This window comes from Serinus canaria, chromosome 7 (assembly GCF_022539315.1).
Source record: "Serinus canaria isolate serCan28SL12 chromosome 7, serCan2020, whole genome shotgun sequence".
Classification (NCBI taxonomy): domain Eukaryota; kingdom Metazoa; phylum Chordata; class Aves; order Passeriformes; family Fringillidae; genus Serinus; species Serinus canaria.
The window spans coordinates 18,058,250-18,084,974 of record NC_066321.1 but is presented as its reverse complement, the minus strand read 5'-3'; the positions used below and the strand labels follow the sequence as shown (position 1 = coordinate 18,084,974).

At 39.3% G+C, this 26,725-nt stretch overlaps 1 protein-coding gene across 6 annotated transcripts in view; it reads right to left on the bottom strand.

Annotated features, from left to right (window-relative positions):
• Positions 1–274: 274 nt before the first annotated feature.
• The window catches only part of CSRNP3 (cysteine and serine rich nuclear protein 3), a 90,810-nt gene continuing 64,359 nt past the window's right edge, over positions 275–26,725 (bottom strand). For 5 of the 6 annotated variants that reach the window (XM_030241250.2, XM_030241253.2, XM_030241245.2 and 2 more), the window contains 4 exons: positions 20,159–20,329; positions 8,738–8,997; positions 3,409–3,705; positions 275–1,953 (listed from right to left, as the gene is read on the bottom strand). In XM_030241250.2, coding sequence (XP_030097110.1) covers positions 910–1,953; positions 3,409–3,705; positions 8,738–8,997; positions 20,159–20,329 — 1,772 coding nt within the window. In that variant the 3' untranslated portion in view covers positions 275–909. Of the gene's footprint in view, positions 1,954–3,408; positions 3,706–8,737; positions 8,998–20,158; positions 20,330–23,294; positions 23,373–26,725 lie in introns of those variants that run through there. The other variant, XM_030241267.2, reaches the window with a different exon arrangement.

Here is a 26,725-nt window from a genome sequence, read left to right as displayed (position 1 = left end):
CAGTTCGTACAGTACTGCAAAGTGGCACTAAAGTGCGTAAGGATCTGATCGGTGGCTGGGCTGAAGGTGCTGTGTGAGCTTAAGCTACTGCTCTGCCATTATATACAAGATCATTCTTCTTTGGGGAAGGGGTACTAGTTCTGCAATGCCACTGATTTTAGTCTTAAATGGAGGATTGTCTACCTTTCTTTATTCTAGAAGATGTAAATGCCCCCCTTGGTGACTCTTCTGTTTGTCAAGAACAGTAAAAGAGAAAAATAGTACACTCTAAAAATGTGTTTCAAGATGATTTATCAGAAATAGTATTAGGAAAAAATAAGGAAGAATACAAGGTACTCCAGATGAAAAGTGGACATGCTCTTTGTAAGTAACTATGGATCTTCTGCTCAAATGAACATGCTGTTCATTTTTATCAAAACATGAATCTTTAACTACCATAAATAAAATACAAACAGTACAGGACAATTAAAACTTTTTTTTTTTGTACAGTAGTTATTTTTACATTAAACTTACCATCTTTTCAGATATGTTGAAAATTAGGACTCTAAACATGATTATTTCAAAGTATCATTTTTAACAATCTTGCACAGGCCCGACATGAAGTTTTGATTCAGATAGCTTGGCAGGTTTCACATATGTTCATAGGTAGGCTACTTTGAAATATGTTGGGTGTGATTTTTACTTATCTGTTTTATTTTTATCCAAAAAAGGGTTTGATTATTTTTATTTAAATTTTTACATGAACAGGTTTTGTGCAATACCACTGCCAGTGTAGCTTGAGAAAACAAAATGTGTCTGGAACATTGACTATAGTCCAAGTATTGTCTACCTCTTAAAAAAGTAAGTTTCTAGGAAAATCCAATGGGAGTGAATTTTAGCACAGGAAGTCAGTCCTAGAATAATTTGATTTTAAACAGGCACCGTCTCTACCACTGGTGATTTGATGCACTCTTCGTGCAGTCTGCTCTTCTCTGGGAGGTTTAGTGAATTCTCAGCAGGGTGTTCCTGCACATGACTGTCACCATTCAAAGCTGAGACAAAGCCATCTTGAGAAGGACCTTTCAAGTATGAGTGAAATTCCACTGGTGGGTGACTCGGCCTATGCTCAGTGTATAAGCTGTTACAGGGAGCACTGCCATCCCCTTCAGAAGATGAGCAGCAAACAATCACTGAGGGGTTTGCAGAAGGGTAATGAGGGCTGCTAAAAGTTTCCTCTGATGGCCGTGTGTAGTCAACAAACTGTTCTGAAGTCATGTTGTAAGGCACCAGAGAAAGACTACCATTCTTGACAGCATCCCTTTCTGAGTAAGTCTCACCGATCTGGTTAGCAGTGCCAGCAACGTGGTTCTCTATTTGGTAATACAGAGTTGAAGAGTTAGTATAGTATGAGGCATTTTTAGAGTGGTTTTCATGCACAGCAGTTCCATCAGAGTAGCAAAGGACAGAAGGAAGAGGCACCATATCAGCATGGGAACTCATACTTTCTACAAAATCATCTGCTTTTTCTTCCTCCTCATCTTCCTCCTCATCTTCCTCTTCCTCTTCGTCATCATCTGATTCACTAGGGGCTAAACTCTGTGTACTAGAATCTGTAACTCCACTACAAAAGCTACTCCCATCTTCCTCTTCCTCCTCTTCCCCTGGGCAGTCCAAGTCCTCGGCTGACTGGGAATGCATAACTGTAGCCGGGGGTTCGGTTTCAATCTCAAAATTTTCTGCAATCGAATATTCAACTGGATGGGGTCCTGGACTCATGGAACTACTGTGTGCACTTATCTCAGTGTGACAGCCATTGAGTGCTGGAACTTGCTGCTCTCTATTTTTCTCCAATTCAAGTTTCATTATTGTGTGCAAAAAGTGAGTCCGTACACGGATAGGGTTAAATTCGATTCTACCTGCTGTATTGCTACACCCTTCTTTAGTGCAACCACATGGAAAAGACATACGATCCACCTTTTAAAAAAGAGAATACAGATTAACGAGAGGAAGCAAAAGCCTGGTGACATGACAGAGCCTAGAGAGCCTAGAGAAATACAAAGGTGAAGTGGGATTCACCTCGAGAAATGCCAAAGCTAACAATCATTCAGGGAGTCAGCCCTGGAGTTTAGCAGTACTGAGAGAACAGTGAGGGGCCTGGACATGCTCCACTATTGCAGAGAAGGGAAAATTGATTCTGTTCCATAGGTAAAAGTATTGCACAGTGGAACAAAAAATAGGTAGCTTTTCAATTTCTTGATCTGCTAGAGCTTTACTTAATTTTGTGCTCAAATCCAGGCAAATGTGTTACCAGAAACACCTTACAATTTGGTAAAAGTCATGGAAACTAGACACCCACTGAAACAAAATGAATGATGTACAGAAACCTTTATAAAGTTTCCAACGGGGACACCTGATCTCAGAAAACAGGTACAAAAACTCAAGTGCTTTTTAAAGGTAATCCAGTCAATTCTAGATGCAATATTATAAGGTCAACAGACCAGGCACAGAACTTCTACACCTAATACCTTAAAATTTTGAATCCATGTGTTGGCAAGTTTGATTATACAGCCTAAGGTCTGTGACTTTCACCTGCACTGTATGTAACACCTAAACACCAAATATGCACAGGAGATCCACACAACACAATCCAATCCATCTTCCCCACATGTGGAGATGAAAACAGGAAAAGCAAAGAGAGTATATTAAGACAGCAGAGAAAGTTTAGCTTGGCTTTATGAGATGATGAAAAATGCATTCAGGAAGAAATCTCAGCTGCACAACAGCAACTCAGCAGAACTAGCAGAAATATCTTTTAGGGAACACTGGGACATGTACAGCTGACACTATGCAAATGTACAATATGAAATACCTCTTCAGTCTGCAGAGGAAAAACCTGCTATATTAGCAGATACCATTTTACTGCCTACATGCAAATTTATCATGCACAGATTTTAAGTATCATGCATGTTACTTAAAGAACAGCATCGCAGAATGTATTTATTGTTTCCCATAGAGTTTGGACTATAATTCACATTTGGAATGTCTGCTAGTTGTTTCTTAAAAAAAAGGTAATATCCCTTCTGAAATCTGCAGGTTACTTATTCTTCTGTTGTCTGCATCTGTCTATTTAGATAAAGGCCTGAAAGGAGTATGAGGAGGAGAATACTTGTGTAAGAACAAAAAAATACCCTAAGCCATGTATGTGTCTAAAATCATACTGAAGATATTTTTGGAGACTGTACTGATTGCCCACTATATAACCTTAAAACAGGGCATTAACAAACAGGTTGGACACCCACAAGTGCTACTGCCTAATACTTAATTTCCAATAGCTATAACTTCAAGAACAGAAAGTACACATACGTGCACAGACACACAACCTTCCCCCTCCCCAGACAATTAAAAAATGACAGTAATGTAGACATTTACCTGACATTTTATGCCTGCAAGACTGCAGGTGCAAGTTTCTGGGTCACAGAAGACACGGCAGTCACAGCCACAATCCTCCCTGGACAGGCGGATGGCTCGCAGCTCGTGCTTTTCTTCCACGTCGATCTTCTTCACTCCAGAAGCTCGCAGCAGTGCCCGCCGCTTTTTTGTAGGCAGGGGTTGGAGAAAGAAGTACTCATCTACTTCAGTGTTGTCCAGATCAATATCATCATCAGAAATGTCATCCAGAGTCAGTGTATTGGCTTCCTCAGATTCCACCGTACCGTTCTTTGTCATCTGTCGCACAAAACAATTAACAAAGTCCTTAAACGACACTCACACGCACGTCATGTCATAGATGTCAGTATATGAAATGCATTATCAACTGACAAAAAGCTGTATGTAAAAACGCTGCATGACTGCCAGGAAGTTCCAGAAAATGATCACAGATAGGGTGACCAAGCATTTCTTTCACATTTAGAATATGAATTAAAAACACGTTTTAATACCAAGTTTGTAATGAAGGTAAGAAATTATCTGTTCTTAATTTACCTAAATTTACTGTTTGCCATTAGCTGCTAGATCTCATACCATTCTGAAATCTAGTCTTTTATGTATTGTTTCTGAGATCATTTCTGAGACCTTAATTGATTCCTGTCTCTGAGCCTTCTGAAATACTTAAATATCCCTTCTGAGACAGCAATGATACTACTGACATAGGTTCAGATCATGATGCATCACAGGTTTGTAAAATGGTATATTTTATGTATTACTCCACTTTCTGTTACACATTTCACATTACACTGGTAAAAGAGAAGGTAACAGCTCCCTAAACAGTTCTGCCTGGCCCTGGGACAATGGGGAGATTATTTACACCAGATATTTCAAGGTATTAGTTCAGTAAAGTAGGAAAAGCAACATTAGAAGTCATCCTTTTTCCTGTACAGAGGGAGAGGTAAATCCACACAGGGATTAAATGCATCTTGAATTAACTGCCTGAAGCTAATACCTCACCATACACACAATTCAGCCTGAATATTTCAGTCCAGAATGGCATTCTTGGTTGTATCTTTTCATTTTATGGTAGCAAGGTAAAATGAAATAGAGTATATTTATGTTTCATTGATTTCTTTCTTTGTTTGTTTAATATACAACAGGGGAATGACCTACCTAAGAAATCTGATTTTTCTAGTTTTATATACACAAGGCTCAAACAACTCCTTAAGCAGATCACTGTTATTTAATCTAAGTTTGAAACTGCAGAGGGAGAAAAATTCTAATCCCTGCTCCTGTAATTAATTTACTAATTTATTCAATTACTATTTAATAAAAATTAACTTTTAGGGCTCTTACCCATGAGGTGAACGCTGTAACTGGTCAGCACACAAAGGCACCTAGAGAACCATTCCAATCCTGTCACATATTTCTCCTCCTCCTGCTACCTTAACTACTTTGCTCCACAGCAGTAGAGCATTAGGGACTGGCCTGCAGTGATGTGCTGAATGCCACGTGCATCCTGCAGGTGGAACATCAAACTGTACCACCAGCCAGCAGTTTGCCATTTCAAAGCACCTCAGCTCCTGACTCCTTTGCAGGATGATTTCCTTCTTGTCACCTCTAACTTTTTTTTCCTCCATTTTGCCACACAAAGAACAAATGAATTAATAAAAGGAAAGAGTCTAAAATGTCTCAAAAAAGTAACTGGGGAATTACAGAGGGAGGAAGATTATCAAAAACTACCAAATACATAGTCCAGAACTTCTTGATTGTCATAATATTGCTCATCTGAATTAAACTTGATAGTAGATGGGTAAATTTCCTCATAAATCTAAAGGTTAATGTCATAACCACTGAACAAAGGCCAATGATTATGTGAAGCCTTTGGGTGAAATTCAGTCCCATTCAGTAAAAAAGGGAAAATGCAGGATGGACATCTCTGCCTTGCCCTAGCTGGAAGTTATTCCTTACAACTTCCCACAAAGGGAACCTACTGTGTCCACAGACCACAGAACCTTAACACCACTGGTCTCATGCTAATAATTTTAATTTCAGGAGACATTATGAGTAAGCAGTTAGGACTCTCTTAGGTAATTTTTTGTGCTTACTCATGCTTTCTCAAATTATTACCCTGTACCTTTCATTTGATAAGATGGCCTTTACATCCAGAATTTTCACACTCTGCTGCTAATAAGTGTTTATGCTCCTGTCAGCAGTGTTTACATCAAAGTGCTGGTACTAAATGGCCAAAGTGACTTGAAGATGATTTCACAGCCTTTACCTGCTTTTAGTTAGAGGTGCTTCTTATTTGGCCTTTTGCTTTTAGAACCAAAATCAATAAACCTAATATTATGGAAACTCAATTTCAATATATTCCTGTATTTTTTTTAACAGGTTCTACAGGAACAAATACTTTCTACTCACCAATTTGTATATTTTAATGCAACTAAAAAATATATATATCCCAGAGAAACTGAAATTAAAAACCACACCAAAAATGTTACTTTCTATTTACTCAATGGTTTTCAAATAGAGAAACCTCTGACTAAACTTCATTCTACTCCATTTTCTCATTTTTTTCATTTTTCTGTGATGTATAGTAATTTTTATGCAAATTCTGATTAGCACATTTTCATTCAATGAATAATAGTTTTGCTGACATAACTGCTGACACTGTCACCTTAGAATGCCACATTTCCTTTTTTATTCATTTAGAAACTATGTGAATGACCAAGCAGCTCTTCCATCTCTGTAATGAAAAATTATCAAGGCCCTGTTTTATTAAGCAAACAAAACATGGTTGGTACTTTACAGTGACTCTTCACTAATTCAGCAATCCTGGATTTTCTTTTCATGTTTGAAATTTTCTTTTTCTTTTTTTTAACCCAAGCACATAATCAGGAATGCAACTAAACTGAGGTTAATGGACTAGTTAAAACAGGAAGATTTTTGTTGCCTATGTTTTTATGCATGCTCCAGATGAATGAGATATTTCACTCTAGTAAAAGATTTATCATCAGTAAGATGAAAATAAGGAATACAAATAAAGTTCTTGTTATTCACTGAATACTTATGAAGAGATTTTGCAGAAACTTAACAATCTTAATAATCATCCACTGAAACAAATGGCCAGGAAGATGGAAAAATATGTATTTGGAAAATGAGCAGAAAGTATGGTCTGTGTCCCCGAACCAGACTGGGCGGAAATGAAACAAGTTAATTAAGAAAGGAGACACATCCCAACCAAGAGCAGGGTTAGGAAAGGATGAAGAACCAAGCTCCAGTGCAAAAAGGCTAGAAGGCCTCATCTACTCTTTCAAGGTAAATAAGATCTGTGATTTTTCTGGATTTACCTTCTAGCTAAGAAAAGAAAAGTGAAATATTTGTGTGCTTGACTATTCTTTAGTCACTCCACTGGGGATTCTTCTCTTTGAGCTGATTCCTGGAAGTCAGCCAAGGGATCAACAGCTATTCATCAGTTACACAGCACAATTCACACTTGATGCTCTGAAAATCCTGTGATGTGAGATGCTACATGTATAACCTCTGTCAAGGGATAAGTTACTAACACTCTACTAGCTTTGGTTTCCATCCTGTCCAAATACCTGCCAGTGATCCACCTTCATCCTGAGTGGTTTTATGTTTGTTCTATGACAGTTCAAATTTTATGACCTTATGAATTTATTTAAGAATCTATTTAGCTAAGAAAAAAACCCCCAACAGTTAGGAGACTGAATAAATAAATTAGAAATATAAGGATCACGCACATTTCTTCAGGCCCTGAGAAAAAGAACTCATGAACTCATCCTTCACTCTATAGAAAAAATGCTTAAAGGCATTTCTTAAACTTGGAGGGTGCCACTTTGCTCTGTACAACTACAGAAACAGAGATGTAGTACCACAAAAGAAGAGGGTGTGCAGCACAGAAGCTCAGTTACAATTCTAAATATTGTTCAGTTTTAATTACAGGATTCAATAGAAAAAGAGTCAAAAATACATGCAATGCAATCCATTACAAAAACCAGAAGTTCTGCCACCAGTTTTAAAGCAGGAGAAGGAACACATTGCCTTTCCCTGTTCTCCTTTACTCAAATACAGAGTTTCCTTCTCCTATGCTGTATTCAAAAGGACAGCTTTATTGGGAAGCTGGCCTGAGGAATCCTGGGGTGCACCAAGAAGTGTGGCCAGCAGATCAAGGGAGGTGATCCTGCCCCTCTGCTTGGCCACATCTGGAGTATTGTGTTCGGTTCTGGTCTCCACAGATCAAGAAAGACAAGGAGCTACTGGAGAGGGTCCAGTAGAGGCCACAAAGATGGTTTGGGTTCTGAAGCATCCCTCTTGTTTAGGAGAGACTGCAGGAGCTGGGCCTGTTTAGTCTGGAGAAGAGAGAACTGAAAGGGGGTCTCATTAATGCACATGAATATCTTCAGAGGGGGTGCCAAGAGCATTGTGTCAGACCCTTTCAGTGGTGCCCAGCAGAACAACAAGGAGCAACGCCCATAAACTAAAACACAAGAAATTCTACCTCAACATGTGGAAGAACTTCTTTATACTGAGGGTGGCAGAGCACTGGAACAGGCTGCCCAGGGAGGACATGGAGCCTCCCTCTCTGGAGACATTCAAAACCTACCTGGACACATGCCAGTGTTACCTGCTCTAGGTGAACCCTGCCTTGGCAGGGGCTGTTGAGCAGATGATCTCCAGTAGTCCCTCCTAATCAAAAAAATTCTGTGATCTCGTGAAAACTAGCCAGGATTTATTCTGACTAGCTAAATGGATACAGCTGGTTAATTTATCTGACACATTTCTTCTTCAATGGACATTCTTTGGTTAAATAGTATAGACACACAATTGTAAATATTGTTATACTGAAAACAAAAACCTTTTAGTATCACTGTTTCTTACTTTTTCCCAAATTCACTCAAATTATCCAAGAAAAGAAGCTCTTTCACTTTCTGTAATAATGCTACCATTCCCTTCTCTAATAGGCCATTGGGCTTAGAAGACTCATTCTCTTCCTGGCACTCCCCGACTTCTGCTGGATACCTTGTTCAAGGCTAACTCCCACCACTCTCTGCAGAAAACAGGGAACAAAGAACAACCTCCCTGTAAGCACCTGGAGGAACACAGCAATGACAACTACAAGAGCACTTGGTATACTCAAACACACATGCATCTTCAGTAAAATGAGAAAACTCCAGGAAAACATCATTTTTTACTGAAAACGGAGCTCATAGAAGGTGATTGTTTAATACACACACCTTGGGCCCCTATAGCTCTGACACTGTTCAGTTGAATTAGTGCAGAGATCAAAGTCTTAGACAAGCTTTACCTTTAACTTCAGAGAATTGAGTTTTTCCTCCCTTAGATGCTCTCTCAACATCTCTCGGTGGAGCCTCTCCTGTTCCATGGCAAACTCCCCCAGGGTGTACTGGCGCACACTGTTGTGGCGAGTGGACATTCCCAGCGTGCTTCCTCCTTGGCTGGGAACGCTGGTGAAGCCTTGCCTTCTTGTGAAGTAATAGACAGTAACACAGTTAAAGTGGACATTCTTTGTTCTCTTCCGCTTCTCTCTCTTCAGGATTGAAGATGCTGCAACAGAGGCAGATTTCAGTGTGAATGGTAAGCTGCAGTCAGGCAGCAGATGTTTTAAGACAAAGGGAACTGCACAAGTGATAACATCTGACTACACAGCCCAAGGTGAGAAGAACAAGAAGATAATGTTAGAAATATTAACCACATATGCAAACTTAGAAGCCATTATGAGCTCTTACAGTCACAAACAGCGTTGTCTACTTCAGAAGAGAAATACTTGGCCAGGAAAGTTTTTCTTTCCCATTCCATCATAAAAATGCTTTATCCTTTTACTAAGAAAGCAACCAAATCCCAGCAAAAGAAACCTCCTTCAGTGTCACCACACAGATGGTGATCCACTGACTCGCACCTCTTCCAACCCCTGCCAACAAAGCTGCACAAGGCAGCGGAGATCCACATCACAACAGCACAGGGTGATGCTGACAGAAAAGATTAGAATATCCAATTATCTAATTTGTGATAAATTGATGTTGGAAAAACTACAAAAGCAGTATGTTTAGTGTTTCATACTGTCTCAAAAATTCATACCATCATCATCACCACTGAATGATATAGAAATAATTCTTGACTAGCAGTCAGACACACTTTTTCTTTACCTTCATCCGTCTTTCTGCTGCCATCCGCTGAATACACGTGTGTGCATACAGTCTAATGTGCAGAATTTTGACAAAAAATTAAATCTAGTATTTTCTAACTCTTTTCTGATTCCACTCATACCTGTGCTCAGGTTTTTTAATAAACATATGTAATAACATACGAAGCTTGTTTAAAAAAAGCACCAGATTTTAACTATCAAACATTCTTCTTCTTTTGGTTTTACAGACACTTAGCAACTCCTTCCCATTAAACTGATCTATTGTTTCTCACTCATAACAGCTGCATGCCTTTAGAGGAAATAAGAAAAGATACACAAACCTTAGAGAAAGGTAAGGGACACTCCTTGATTTTTAAGATGAGCAGTTCAATTTATTTGATTTATTGCAAAATAGCAACAGGTTGTTGAGAATGCTGCTTGTAAGTCATTGCTTTGCAGTTTATAGGCAGGTGTGTGAAAGTATGAATGAAGGACCTCATTGCCAGAATTCAGGCAGTAAAATGATTTAGAGGGTGGCTGACCACTCTTTAATGGCTTGGAATCACTCTTTAAAAGCAGTAAGAGCAACAAAATGTACACTGATAATCTAGAATTCCATCTCTAGAGATGGGACCCACTTGGCCTTCAGGTCTGGTTTAATAACAGGTCTGGTTTATTGTCACAGGTAAAACACAGTTCAGCCTCTATTACTGGTTGTAAAATGTTAATCACCACAAATGTAACTCCACAAACTTCTACATGAAGTAAAACTGTCAAAACACCCAGCATCATCTACCAAACCGTAGGAAAACCAAGTCTATTAGAAAATAAAGCCCTGTATCCAAATTACACAGTGCATCCTACAGACATTATCACAGAACTTTGTGGCTCACTGAAAGATGATTTCTTTTCCTAAATACTAGTAAGCTGTTAGAAGTATGGTAAAGTATATGGTTTGTTATATAAGTAAGTAACAAGCACTTCAGACCTCCTGCAGGTATGCTGGATTATAAATATAAAACAGATAAATATGATCAGGTCCTGTTACTCACATGCTGCTAATAAAATCTGTTACAAGAAAAGGTGTAGCATATACAAAGGGAAATCAAAAGACAAATTTTGTTACATTAGGCATGTTTAACTTACATCCAAGTTGAGCAAATCTCCTATCAACAGAGCCTGTCAAAAATATTTATAGGAAGCCTTTAGTGAGGGAAGAGGGGGTATTTCATTAGCAGACTAGTTGATAGGGATGTGTCAATTTTGCATGATATTAAATATGGTTTTAATGTGCTCTTCTTTTTCATACATATCACAGTTCCAAAACAAAAGTGCCTTTAATAAAACCAACTTCCTAGCATTTGTCAGACGGGGTAATTTTCATACTGAGACATTCTCTTTCAATGTAGCATAAAAGCAAATATACTAAATCAGAACCTGCACTGCCAATATGGTCTAATACAAAAGAAAGTGCATATTAAAAAATCCTTTCTCTGCTGAATGAGGTGTCTAAACCATTCTGGGCTGTATCCAATTTCTGATATCAGTATCAATGTTTTTTGGATCCGACCTGGATGATGCTCTATTTCAGAATAAATACTGTCAGCTACTGAAAGGCAGGCAGCTTTTTTGCCAAATAAATGAACCACTCATAAATTAAATGAGAAATAAAACTATTGCAAAATACTCAAGGAAAGAAAAAGAAAGTTTCTCTTGAAAAAAAAAAAACCATACACATACATTTCATGAAGAAATCAAAGGTAACTGCACCTGTAAATCTCACAAGTTGGAGAATCACGCATGTTTTGAATTCTCATCTGTAAACCTGAGTATCTATGACACAAGGTTGTGTTGATAGTAATCTGGTTTAGATCTTAGCTGTGGAACTCCTGACAGTGCTGCTTTACTGGCAGGAATGACAAATGCTGCAATAAAAGCACTTCTGTTTTTCAAAGTCTCAATCTCTTTATGGTAAAGATACTACTTTCATATTAATGGCTAAACATAAATAATGACCCTTAGGTTTCGTTCACATACTACCCACTAATAATAGCTAAATGAAGCTAAGCAGAGGAGTTTGTGATCTAGTTACTCCCAGATCAAAAAAAAAAACTAAAACCAAAAAAGAATGTCATCTCTGATAAAAACTAGACACCATGAAAGAGCTTTTACACTATGCGCATTTTTGCCCATGTGTGATCATCAAAATTCAGAACATGAATTTCATGCATTGCCATACATTTATGCCTAAAAGTTCAGTCAGCAGTCTCTCAGTTAGTACTGCCAATGTCATGGGCTTTCTTAAAGAACCCACTAACATGTCTTCAACTTTTTATAGTTCTTATCAGTTTCAGTAATTGTCAGTGCCATACCATCAAAGTTTGTTTGTGGGGGTTTTTGATCTATCACTGATTAAAACTGTCGAAATAGAATTAAGATGAACTTCATGAAAACATTGACACATGGTAACTTCAGTGTCACTGGCACTGTAAATTCAGCACTAGATTGAAGACTTGTATGAAGACAATGTGAGAGCTGACATGCATTTGTTGTAAATGCCACTAAAGTTTGTGCTGTTATTTATTAACGTGATAGCTCTGAGCCAAACAAATTATATGACAATCTGTAATTAAACATTCAGAATACATGGGATTACTTTTTCTGGAACACATCCTATCTTTTGGTAGAGCTCATTAAAGGGCAGAGTTAAGGCCCTATGAAGAACTCCGCGATCGTCTCCTGAATGCTACAGTCAGGAGGAGTTAGAATATATTCATATTTACGTGAATTCTGTTTACAGATCTGGCAGGAGCTGCAGGAGTTTACAGGATTGTATTTGATTATTCAAAAGCACAGATTAGAATGTCAGCGAGGAGACATGAAAACTGTGACCACCTCAGTTACCAAGGACACAGAAAGGAGCACAGTCAGCACTGCAAAGCACTGTGTCCTTGCCTATTACACTTCTAAAAATCTCCGAGCAGAGGGCTGCCTTGATGTGAGCTCAAAAATACTATTAAATATTGAATGGAAATGTTGAACATTTTCCAATGTCAGGGACAAAGTGCTCTATAACTGATTCAAGCCCTTTGCTTCAAACCAAACACAAGAGAACTACCACCTTATCAAGAGTCTGGGACATTTGTTATTTTGCATGCACTGTGCCTTACACAGTATGTTAAATCTGCTGGAATCACTGCTAAGGACACTGTTTAACTCAAGACAGAGCAGAAGAACACACAAAATAGGTATGTTCTGATCTGTTAGAAAGCATGAGTATACACATTTACTGAAAATTTGAAAAATTCAGGTTTTATCATACTTAGTCATCATTTATTTCCTGTATCCTGGTAAAAGATGTCATCATTGGCCCATCCAACTCCCAAATCCTGTGAAAAGCGGTTTTCTAAAGGGGAAAATCACTTCCACTAGCAATCCAACCTATGCTTAAAAGAATCACCCAAGTTTCATTTGTGTATGAATAAATTATAACTGATGCAATAGGAAAGCAAGAGCAGTAATATGATGGCAGACTGAAGCAAAGCTTTCATGACCTTCTCTCATATGCCCAAGGCACTATGCAGCAGCACTGTCCATTTGCCTTTCAACATCCTCATTTTCCAAGCTGGGCACTGGTGCTACAGCAGTGTGAAACCTGTGGAAGATGCAGCCCTTCCTTCTGCATGTTTAGTGGCTGAAACAGAATCCAAACCTCCCCCTGAGAAAATCACCCACTGAAGATGTGCTCATCCATCAAATGCAAAATCTGCTTCCTATTTTTATGCAATCCTTATAGGAATGACATTTTAAGCTCATCGTGTTTTTCTAACATGTTTTACCCAGAAAACTAGTAGTTCTTTGATTACAAAACTTAAATGATCTCAGTTCTGGCTGAACTCCAAGACATAAGCACTTTCTTCTGCTGTCTCAGCTATTCTCCTGATGTCAAAGACACATTAAAATAAATGTGAACCATATGGCTCCCCAGCAGATTACTCACACTCCTGCATCAATGAGGGCAAAGCAATGCATTGTCATCAGTGTAGAAATATCTTAGGCACGTGAAAATTTCAAAAGGCTGGAAAAAGCATGTGTGAAGCAGCCTTTTGGATTAAAGCTCTATCTGGGACCAGTGGAAATGCTGCATTTCTTACAGTCTACTACCAATTTGTCTGCTTTTTACATACTCAGTGTCATAGAAACCATTATGGTAAGAAGGATTAGCACCATTCTCCACCTGCTCCATGACTTTCCATGCAGTATTTCATCAAGTCTAACACCACAGAACAGCAAAGCCTAATACCTCCTGGTAATCCAGGTCAGAATGCTGCTTATAAAATCCAGATTGCTTCCCAACCCTCATAGAAAAAAAAACCTAGGAAAAGGTTGTATCCAGAAATTGCTTCTATCTCTTCCTCTTACCTCTCCTTCTATCCCATTATCGTCAAAGAGGTATTTTCTAAGTCTCCATACACCTAATTTACAAGTTTCCAACCCTGAATGATAAAACACTTCTCCTACATGCTGGAAATCTACATTAAGAGAAAATATAAAATGACATAAATGCATCCTCCAAAAGCAACATGTAGTCTTGAGGACTAGGGAGGTATTTTCTAGTAGAAATTTGAATCTCAGAGTCTAGAAATGAACTGCATACTCAGTTGTAAATTAGAGGAAATCTGAGGGAAGAAGGACAATGCTGTGGAACACCACCACCTACCTAGAGCACTTCACTGCTCTGTCCTTCTTGTAGCTTCCTTTAGGCTAAACCCAAAGCTAAATTCACCTCACAGGAGGAGCTGGATGGGAATGCTTGCCTAATTCCAGATTTAAGTCACATTTGAAAAGGTTTTTGAAAATTACTAGCTCACAGACAAGTCTGACATGAATAGAGAGGGATTAATTTGTATTTTAAGCATTTTAGCTCACTGTCAAGTGTTTTGTTGGAAATCTTGCAGAAATGTTTAACTGTTAGGATGCATATTAGAAGCTGGAACCTGACCACTAAAATTTCAGTGAAAGATCTAAGTTTACTTCCTCAGCACCCTCCACCTCCAGAGTGCTCTTCTGTGACATACATCATACTAGTCCAATTTCTCCATTCTGCAAATATCATCAGCCTGTGGGGAGGAGTGGAGATGGTTAAGTGCTCTCTGCCTCACCATTTCCTCTAAATGCCAGCTGCTGTTCTATAGGTGATTATTCCTGCCCTTGGCCCCAGCTTTGTGAGGAGGAAAATCCAACCAGGGATCCCTGTAAGAACACCCATGAATAACACTTGCATTGGCTGAGCTCTCCTATGACAGTGCAGGCAATCCTTTGTCCCCCATCCTACCTGTGACTTCTGCGAATGGCCACTTCATGTACACACAGCTACCCTTTCAGCTGACACTTTGCATTTACAACTATATTTTATGTGCCTGTAATGAACATCTTCTGATGATGTTTCATGTTTTCCAAGCCAACAAAAACATCATGTAATGCAAAAACTCTCTGGTTGCATTGTGTGCAAAGTGCACTAATTTATAACAGACAACTTATTTCAAAATATAGAAACATAATTAGTTGCACAAATCCTTCTAAAAACTAGTAGGAGCCTGCTTTATAACCCCTCTTTTCAATTTTTAACAATTCTCACCAGAGTATTCCTTATTCCAGATGAAAAAATACTGTCATGGTATATTCTGTCCTGTCATTCTGTGTGAGTTTGAGCGAAGACATTGCACTACATTTCACTGAATTTATTTGCATTTCTTGCTTTTTAATGCTCAGATGAGCTGACTTATTTTAAAATCAAATACAAGAACCTCTCAACCTGTTAGCATTTCATAACATGAATCAAAAAATAGCAATAAGAACATATTTCTCATTAACAAGGAAATCCCAAGCCTGGTTGCTGGCAACATAACTGCAAGATGCCATGAAAAAAGGAATGCCTGCATTAGTTACGTGTGATTTCCCACAGTAAACCAGCACCACCACTCCTAACTCAGAGTTAAGTTTCTATCATTAACCAGCAATTAAACATGCAGCTTAAGTTCAAAGCTCAGGTTGTGTCCTGTGCTATTGACCTTATACCAAATAAAACTTTATCCCTCTATGAACATAATTCAGAAAAAGCTACACTTTCCTAAGGATTTCATACTTTCTTTCACATTATGCATGGGCACCTAGGTAAGGCAATCTCAGTAAGTCAGCAGCTCTACAAAATTCAAGCAGTACTTTACAGGGCACATTGAAGGAACTGCAACAGGGGTGTCTGAGTTTTCAAATTCCTCACTATCTTTAACAGCAGAATCAAAAGATGGCAAGAGCTCTTAGAGACCAAAGGGTTTTCTCAGAGCGCTCAGTGACCTGCCCATTCCTAATGAACCAAAGTACATCCACAAGTACTCTAAAGACAGTACCCTAATTAGTGGAATGGCAGGACCTGTGATAATGGATAACCTTGCTCATGACAGTGATAATGCTAATGGCAATAGAGAGATAACTGATGGAGGACATCATCCAGACTGTGTGATGGCACCACCTCCTGTTGGTGATAATCACCTTATCAGATAAGCTGCTGCTGGCCATCTCAAGTGACTCTGCAGGCAAGGAAGAGAAGTTTCAGCTATAAGACACTGAAGCTGAAATGGCAGAGGAAAGCAGCAGCTTGTTATGTTTCCTAAGAGATGCATCTGTGATTAATGTGCTATGGGGAGTTATTACCAGCACCAAAGTTCAAAAGACAGGACTTCACAAGGTCCCCACAGGTCTTCCAATTGCACATGATTCTGTAAGTTAAATTTAGGTATTCTTCTGTATCAGAAAAAAAACACCAAGCGTTTAGAGGCAGGTACCTCACCAAAGCAGGGAGAATGACAGAATCATCAAATTATTAATGTTGGAAAAGACCTCTAAGATCATCAAATAATTTTTGACTGAATACCACCATGTCCCTTAAACTGTATCATGAAGTGCCATGTCTAATTGTTTCCTGAATACCACCAGGGATAGTGACTTCTCCACTTCCCTGGGGAGCCTGTTCCAATGCTTAACTTCTCTTTCAGCAAAGCAACTTTTCCTAATATCCAACCTAAACCTCTCCTGGCACACTTTGAGGTCATTTCCCCTTGTTTGTGAGAACAGACCCCCACCTTGCCACAACCTTTCATGGAACTGTAGAGAGCAATAAGGTCTCCTCTGAGCCTCCTCTTCTCCACTGAACACCCACAACTCCCTCAGCTGCTCCTCACAGGATTTATGTTCCAGACCCTTCACGAGGTTCATTACTGTTACCTGGAAGGGCACATATTCCCCCACAGCTGAGCTGCAATGTGTTCCTCAGTGCACACAATATAGGAATGGTCAGGGTGTTGTACTGACATCCTCAACAGCAATTCTAGGTTTTTCAGCTTGCTGTGGAGCAGATGAAACACAGCAGTGGAGTGCCAGAACTGAACAGGGCAATTGGAAGAAGCTCCAGTGGCATTTTGAGTGCTCCAGCCCTGTATTCTGTGTATGCCTGAGTCCTGACTAATACTATACGAGCAACACTTGTCCTGCTACTTGAAGATGAACATCCTTTTTTCTGGTAAGAAGGCAGGTCTGTGAAATGGGACAGGCATGTGGACTAGTCAGAAATACACTTTGGCACCCATTAAAGTAAATCTGCAATGACTACTGACCTGCTGAATCAAACTGAAATTGCTTCAATAGACTGAGAAAGGTAAGTAAAATACCTTTCAGGGATTATATCTGCCAGCAGTAATGAAGGCACTCCATCACCATTTGCTAAGAGACTTAAAAAGGTGCACATCTGTAAAAATACACACACCATATAAAGAAAATGCTAATGGCATAATTTGCCTATTCTTTATGGACTGAAATTTTTATATACTGACTCGGTTGCCTGCAGCCTAGGTTAGGGATTTATAAATTTCTTCTTGTTGCTGTCTTTATTTGTTTAAATGGATATATTGTTCAAGAACCTCTGTACTTATCCCTGTGTAATAGACACAAGCAATAGCACTTAGGCCGTCTCAGTCATGTGTTTTCTGCCATCACCCTACAGGGTTAATTGCTGAGAACAAAGTTATCTTCTGGTAGTTCTGCCCCACCTGAATGATCCACAGCAGCTGTGTGACTCATTTAGCTGGCAGGTTAAACTGGCTGTAAGACTAATTGAGCAGAATTCTTGCTAGGCTCCTGTTTATCTGACCCAATACATATCGTTTCAAGGGTTGTGTAAATAAAGAAATGCATCAGCTGTGCTAGATGGATTTATATACAAAATGCCTGCTTCCTAAAGTGCTGAAGAGATTGTAGTTACAAGCAATTTAGAACTATCCCTTTGTCAGGTCAACTAGAAAGAAAAAATAGAGGACCACGTTAGCATTTTTTTTTAATTCTCAATTTAAAAACTAATATATAGATCTTGATGTTGACTACAGGTCACACAACCCTCTCTCCTTTTTTTTACTCTCTCAGTAAAAGAGAGTTTATAGTCAACTTTGTATTCACCTATATGAAAACAGACCAGAAAAAAGACAGTACACAGGATCTGACAGTGTCCCACTAAATAGAACAGAAAATGGTATAACATGTCAGGAAGTAGCTTAGGAAGATAACCTCCATCAAGGAGATATTCAGGCATATAACAGAGGCAAGGATTCTCGTCAGCCTTTTTTCTGCACTGGCTCTTTTCAGTCTGCTCACTAAAAAAAGTGTCACAGAACTCAATCTTATACTCAATCTTATATTTAGATTCAAATATTCAACTATTCAACTTAGAAAAACTTGTCTCTTGTCTTTTATTATGGAAGATGAATGAGTTTAAGGCATGAACAAAATACCTTCCAATAAACACTGTCAACAGTTGTGTTAGTATACATTACATGTGCATGTAATTTTCAGGTGAGCCTCAATAGCTCTTAAGTAATACAGAGATTCTGTATTTGATTTCTTGGAATTTAGGCTGGTGCATCTGTATTAAAGACAATACTTTTTAAAAAAGTCAATGCACAAACAAACTACTTGCTCTTTCTAATTCTACATCACCAATGGATACACACAAATGTATTTTTTAGAAAAATGTAATATGTTCAATTTCTGTATGTGTGTGAGTGCACACTCAGATAAACATTTATTACTTTGGCAACAAATATCTCAGTTAGATAAATCATTAATCATAACACTGAAATGCTGTAGTTTCTCTTACAGAAAGGGAAGTTCCTTTAAACTAAAGTCTTTATTATGTCAACTACAATTAAAGCTTATTGCTACATGCATGTACTACAACTTCCAAGTTTGTCCCCTGAATTGTTCCCTTTCATTGTATCACCTGTGCATGTATTCACAATAAAATTGTGGTCTTCTGTGTGGGTGGGAATGACTGTTTGATGTAAAAAGCCTGTTTTCAGTCTACAATGAATAATCAACTAACTTCTTCAGCAGATGCAAATGTTAAAGTAGCAGCATGCAGATAATATTGTCCCCAAGACAATCTTCCAAATACTAATCTAAATTTAGATTTCTAAATACTACCAAAGAGGTTTACTGGATCACTTACTCCTTTGTGGCACTTCAATAAAATAGGTCCCTGACTAGCACTGCCTCTGAAATATCATACAGCACCTCTAGAGTGTTCCGTGTGATCCCGTTTCAAAAGTCATGCCTGTCCCTCCTCTGCACAGGATCATTCCCTACCAGAGCAAAAAGGATCCAGACCCACACATCCAAATGCCTGCTCAAACTGAACAGCAGCATCTGGTAGGTAATGCAGTTATAAGAACATTTATATCACATGTACAAACATGATTTCTAGGCACATCCACCCACCCAGTTACACAGAACACACTCTGTATGGCAGCAATGAGGAGCCTCACCTACTCCTTGGCTCACAGTTTTCAGGAATAACTCCAGAGAGGAGATCTAAATGCAACAGAAATGAAGGAGGCAAATCCCTGCTTTTTTGAAGATGCAGTTCACTATTAATAAATAATATAACCACCTAAAACAAGTATCATAAACTGCAAACATAAACTGTAAATTTATCATTCCCAGAAATATATGCTGCAAATGTAGCTTGGCTAACTTAAGACCAAATTCTATTTGTACATAAAACCATTGCAAAGTACAGAAATATCCTCTGGTACCTTAAAAATAGAAACTATTGAAATAATGTCTACCATACACAACATTCATCAGTTCCAAATAAAAGGAAGCTTATATTGTTTTTAGAGAAGAACTCTCACCAATACTGTATTACAGGGAGCTGACAGCTGCAATACATTTAGCTGAGGAAAATAAACTGAGCTAAAGCACTTTCCCTGCAGTACTTGTTTGAACTATTTGGAACATTAACAGCTACATAATTCAAATAGGGACTTCAGACTTTTACAACACAGACTAACAGACAAGAAGTAAAAGAATGTTTAGAGCATTTTACTAAGTATTTTTGAGCAAGTCACAAGCTGAACATCATGGAGAGACTGTTTCATGATCTGCTCAATTACAAATCATCATGCTTATCTAATCACAAAATTTATTTTATTTTGAGAAACAGGAACAATTCTTTGGGTACACAGAGTTAGTACTTACGGGTAAAATGATTCGAAGTGGACGGATTGACACTATCACCACTGTCAGCACTTTCACTGCTGGAAATGTCATCATCTGATTCCCTCACAGAGGAACAAGGTGAGGAGCCATCTACTTCTTCAAACTTCCTCTTTAAAATCCCACTCATTGCTGCAATGCTGTCACATGTACCTGTAACAGGAACAGAGGCAATGAGGCACTGAAACATCCAGCTGCAGAACATGCAATCACAAACTCCAAAGTAATTTTTATTTCAAAATAGCAGTAAATTGCCACTTCTAGTCTTGAATGATCATTTAATATGAAATTACACATGACTAATTAAGAAAGTGAAGCCATAGAGAAGAAAAAAAAATCTTAAGTCCTACTCTAACTTGACATGTATGGAGGTGATTATTTCACTAGAATGATCTGTGACAGATTGCTTTCAGGGAGTATTTTTCCCACTGTATCAGCAGCATACCTATCTTCTCCTAGGTTATGTTGTGAAATTTCAAACCAAGAAGAACATGATGGACCTGGTCCCTCCTTTGGCTGCAACAGGAGGAAGGAAAGCCCACAATCAGGGATGAAATTAGGAAGAAATCATCCTGAACACTATAGTTCCCAATGTAAATAAAAGTGATGTAACCAGTGTTCACACCACCCTTTAAGAATTTCATCTGATAATTCCAGTATTACAGACAGATAAAAGACAGTGAAGGCATGAAGACCATATATAAATTTGTGCTCAATAAACACCTGGATTTCTGAAGTTACCCACACCAGTTAAAGACACCAACTGCCTCCCAAATGTTCTTCTCTCCCAGCTACCAGGCCTATGAAAGAAAGGTCACCCTTGACTAAGCTGATCTCCTCCTATTACAAGGTGACCTGCCTAGTGGTAGAGGCAAAGGCTGTGGATGTTGTCTACCTGGACTTTACTAAAGCCTTTGACAACGTTTCCCACAGCATCCTCATGGAGAAACTGACTGCTTACGTGTTGGAGAGTGGAATTAAATCCAGTTGGTGGCTGGTCACAAGTGGTGTTTTCCAGGGCTCCACTGAGGCCAGTCCTGTTAAATACCCTTATCAGTGATCTGAACAAGGGGATCAAGCCTCCATCCCCTCAGTCAGTTTGCAGATGACAGTAAGTTGGGCCTGAGTCCAAAGAAGGGCAATGAAGCTGTGAAGGTCTAGAATGTGACTCATACGGGGAGCACCTGAGAGAGCTGGGACTGTTCAGTCTGGAGAAAAGGAGACTCTGGGAGGACCTCATCACTCTCTAAAACTCCCTGTAAGGACTTTTTAGCCAGCTGGGGGCTGGCCTCTTCTTCCAGGTAACAAGGGACAGGACAAGAGGAAATGGCCTCAAACTATGCTGGGGAGGTTTAGATTGGGTATTGGGAAAGATGTCTTCAACACAAGGGTGGTCAAGCATGGGAATGGGCTGCCCAGGGAAGTCACCATCCCTGCAGGTATTTAAAAGATGTGTAGATGTGGCATTGTTGGGTACATTGTTTAGTGGTGGACTGGTCAGGTTAATGGTTGAACTCAATGATCTTTGAGGTATTTTCCAACCTAAACTATTCTGTGATACCAAAATTGGTATTTTGGTATCACAGAATAATTAAAATGAAATGTCTAATATATTCCTGAGGTTGAGTAGAATATTATAAAGCTAAGTTTTCATGCAGAAATTTAGCAGCATGTCCTGGTTCCAGCCAGGACAGGGTTAATTTTTTGCAGTAGCCCAGAGGGAGCATGACCAGGACACCAAGGTTATTCTGTGCCACCTCACATCATTACTGGGGGCAGGAGAAATGGAGTCTTTTCTGGGGAGCAGAAGTTCCTTGTGGCTCCAGTTCCAAGGCAGAGAGAGCTGGAGTTGTCTATTGTGGGTTTCTATGGTGAGCAATAACATTTCTTTTCTTGTATTCACTCTCATGCATATTGTTGCCCTTAGTGTTCCTCTCCTTATCTCATTGCCATTTCCAGTAAATTGTTCTTATCTGAACCCACGATCTTCACCTTTTTTGTGGGAGCACTAAACTGGGGAGTACCCCCTTAAAGCGTGACACAGCAGAGGTGGAAATATTGCATGTAATTAACTAACTGAGGAGAGATCAAGAACAGCTGGAGCCTGCCCTGAGGAGGCACAGCTGCCACTACCCTGCCTGCAGCACTGCAAAGACAAATGCTCCTAACACTTATCCAGGCAAAAAGTTTGTCTGGGATTGATGACACACTGTACCTGTCAGGGACACACAACCCAGCACTTAGGACTTGACAAAGGGTTCTGCTCAATCCCACAGAAAGCAAGAAAAATAAAAAATTCATGTACACTGCTCATGAAACAGAACTATTCAAATCTCTACAACTACCTTTAGGATTCCTTAATTCTGGACCAGCCACATTTGCTCCTTCCAGGAAGCTAAACTAGATACCCTCCAGAACTCCCTTCCAACCAACATTTTGATGGCTCTGTTTAAAACCCTAATGTATCTGTGAGGAAGCTTGCATAAGCTGGGCTAAGTGGCTACTAAAGAAGACAAGATTAAAGCAGAGATTCCAGTACTGGCCAAAACGTTTAACAATTAGCACATTTCAGTATTTTGGCTCTGGCCACTTCTTGCTCTCCTGGATTATGCAAGATGAAGCAGGTGCCAGAACCATTCCCAGCAGGCAGGCTGGATGAGGGCACCTGGGTTTTGGCAGAGGCCTGACAGCTCAGCCATTGTGGACAAGAGCTGTGTCCTGCCACTTGGCAGCAGAAGCCAGAGAATGCTGTCCCTAGCCTATGTCTGTCCACTTTTCAATTAGTACAGAGGCAGTCTCAGGGACATAGCTGCTGTGCTCTGACCATGCAGGCACAGCACTTCAGCAGGTTCTCTGCTATCTTTGCTCAAACTTGGCTTCATACTAAGTAGTTTCAATGTCTCCTATGTATTCTATAGCTCCCTTCAAGCCCCAACACCGGTTTCTTTCCTGGAAAAAACAAAGTGACAATGTGAGGAGAATTGCAACCTTTCAGCATGGTATGAAGTCAGAGCAAGATAAAGGTGGGTATATGAGAATGAACAAAAAAAAAAAAAAAAAAAAAAGAGAAAAAGTAAAAAAAAAACCCAAAAAACACCAAAGAAAAGGTAGGACTCACCAGCTTACAGAGACTGTGAGACTAATTCCAAATCAGAATTCCACAAACACTGAAACCTGTCTAAATGAAATTCTTGGGTTGAGGTGGCAAGAGCACAGTGGTTTCTTCCCAATGCAAAGAAGTTTAGTTCAATTACTTGTTTTGCTTTGCTGACAAAGCATTTTTCTTTGCCTGCCAGCTCCTAAGCACAGCAGGAGGGACTTACGAGCAGGTTTAAACTTGCCTTTGTAAGTCAAACCTAGAAATCGCATATACATTATACAACATTTTAATGATATTATTAAATTGCAAGGATTAGAACAGAAGTTTTATAATAAGGGAGTTCATTCACTTCTTGAGAATCAAAAGCTCTAAAAAACACACATACGATTGTACCAAGTTTAATATCCGGTCTCCAGCAGTAGTCACTATTTAATGCTTCAATGGCAAGCAATGGGATGCAAAATCCTGCCAAAACAACTGCAGATACACAGCTCTGCTTCCTCATCCTTACAGCCAATTTCCCCTAACCATGAGATTCGAAATATTGCTATATGACAGTGCCCAGCCTCTTAGAAATTCACCTGACTTGTTCTCCTGAGGCAACAAGTTTCTTATTAGTTTTCTGTGAGGAGAAAAAAACCACAACAAAACCAATCTTCTGAAACTATAGCCACACCCCCTTCAAAATCCCTGCAGTTTCAATCTCTACAATATTTTGGACAGTAAGCAGCAGGAAGGCAGCAGTGTCCAGCAGCATGCTGTCCTAAACAGAAGTACCCAGGTACCCCCCCCAACGTGGAGACAGCTGAGAAGTCACTGACATCTTGTTGCTGTATTACAGTGGTATTTCCATTCCAGCAGAGCATGCATTACACAGGAGGTAGAGTGCATCTGCTGATCCCCTACAGAATTAGGAAACACCTTTATATCTGGGGCGTTGTGCTGGGAGGGAACAGTATTTCCTAAGGCTAGAAAACAAGAACAGAGGGAGTGAAGTGCCATCTCAACAGGTACACTTTGACACCTCACAGCTACAGATGTGTCCCCCATGCAGACACATACAAATGGCTGGTTATTGCCTGCTGACTGAGCAACAGCTGCTTTCACTGGAATAACCAGAAACTTTGAAATTACTCCAATGTCCTTGCCACTGGTCGTCCCTCAGACCAAAACCCCTTTCCTAGAAGGCTCTGCCAATCTGTCACCAAATTGTCTCCTTCAAAGGCATGTGAGCTTTTCCAGGGTCTCACTTTCAATCTCCCCTAACACAAAGGCACTTCTGCACATACCCAAAGTTACAGAGATAAGAGATATCTGAATCTGTTGAGGTCTCCCTGGGAGCCTGAAATTTCGTGCTCTTCCAAGTAAGGTGTCCAAGAACAAAAGGAAAATCTATTATGAGTGCAAAGTATGTTGAGAAGTAAAAAGGACAGAAAGGTTGGGCCAGGCCCAAACCCACGAGCAATTGTTTGTGCACCCAAAGGCTGGTAAATACAGTACTTGGCTGCTACCTGTGCCCACTCTCTTTGGACTATGAATCTTGGCATTATTTTATATACAGCAAAATGGTCTCCACCTAAACAAATGACTAGGATGCTCTCCACTAAGCTACAGCTTAAGGGCAGCAGGTACTGAACAACAGACTCTGCTCTCCAGCACCTGGGTGGATTTCTTAGCTGTGCTGCTTTGTAAATTAACAAGATACCCATTCAGCAGCAGATCTTTACAAGAAAGAGAGCAAGAGTGACCTATGCTCTGCTCTTGAAAGGGAAGTACCCCTTCAGGAGGTACTGGACTGTGAGCACAGGGAGCTCCAAAAGCACGAGCTTGGTTCCATGCTGAAGGGTAACGACATGGACACCAGGGATTAAAACATTTCTTTCTCATGCATCTAACCTGCAAGTGCCTTGCTTCTTACTTCATTAAGTGGATGTGACTTAGAGACTAATCCTGAAACCTTACTCAGAAGCAGGAGATCTGCAGTCCTCAATGGCCACAGCCAAACCTCAGTACAAGAGAAATATCATTTCTGCTGAAGGAGCCATTAGAAGGACAGAGAATTTTACAGCCATCTCCACACTGCTAGGAAACATGCACTCCTCCCTACACCTTGCACCTATGCATCAGTAAAGAGCAGCTTTGCTGGCTCTGTAATTCTGCCTTGTCTTAAAATACATGGGATTCTAATCAATTCTAAAACATTTCAAAAAGAAATGTTTGACACACAAAGCAGATGAATTAAATAATAGGATCTCTGGGGGAATGACAGTTTGGCTTATTAATTATCCAAATTCTGTTTCTGAACATAAATTCCCCCCTTCTCCCCCCTTCGGTAAAAGGCAATTGAATTCCTTTAATTTATCTTCTGGACACCTTAAAATCAACTTTTCTCTCTAAAAGCTTTAATTACATCTTTAAAGCATTACGTTTGCATATCCCAGCTAACGTAACATCAAAATTACAATTTCAAAATCTAGTCAGAACTTCCTTGTGAGGAAACACACCTTATATTACACAATGCTTGCTTTGATTGAGAAAGCTTTAACTCTTGGGATTAGAGTTACACAGTACATAGCTGTAGCCTACATGCTTTCTTTCAAAAATATTTCCAGGCATTATGACTTCAAAAGCAGAGGAAGTGTAGTGAAAGTGTCAACAACGAGACTGCCAAGGGCATGGTCGGAAGAAATGGTTACAACAATTTAAATGGCTAAACAAATATAGGCTAAAAGTCAAGTCAAGGGTAAAGATATAAATTCATACTGCCTCTGGCAGGAATCAATTATGCTGGCTATTCTGACCTCTAAATGGGTTCTTCTGGAGAGGGAACCATGAAAAGCTTACACTCACTCTCTCGCTTTTTACCTATTTTCTCTCATCTTCATTACAAGTTATATATATATGTTCCACATGTCTAAACTTAGCAAAAAATATTTAAAAAGGAGAAAGATATAAACTGTTTTATCTGCATTAATAACCAATGATAGTTAAAAATTTTGCAACTGCAGTTGTTGAAAAGCATTCTCACTCCAAAGAACATTACTGAAAAGACTTGAAATTCTTAGTAGAGACGTTCTGAGAAATGCCAAAGCTGCGCCTAAAAACATGAAAAATTGTCTAAATTAGTTGGTTTTTGAAAATGGTAATACAGACCGAGTAACACCACAATGAAAGAGGCAAAACTGAAGAAAAAATTCATGAGAAAGGATTGAAGCAAGAGTTTATGAAAAGATTCCTTTCCTACAGAAGTGGGACTGACAAAAATACTGAGTTTCAAATTTCCTTCACTATTTGAAAGAAATAGAAATGAAATAGCGAATAGCACTCTGTCATGATCACTGGAGGCCAGTTACAAAGGAGAAGGTACACAAAAATACAGGTGTCCTCAAAGCTGAGTGTTAGCATTCAGTGATGTTCATCTGTGCTACATATCTGAACATACAGCTAAG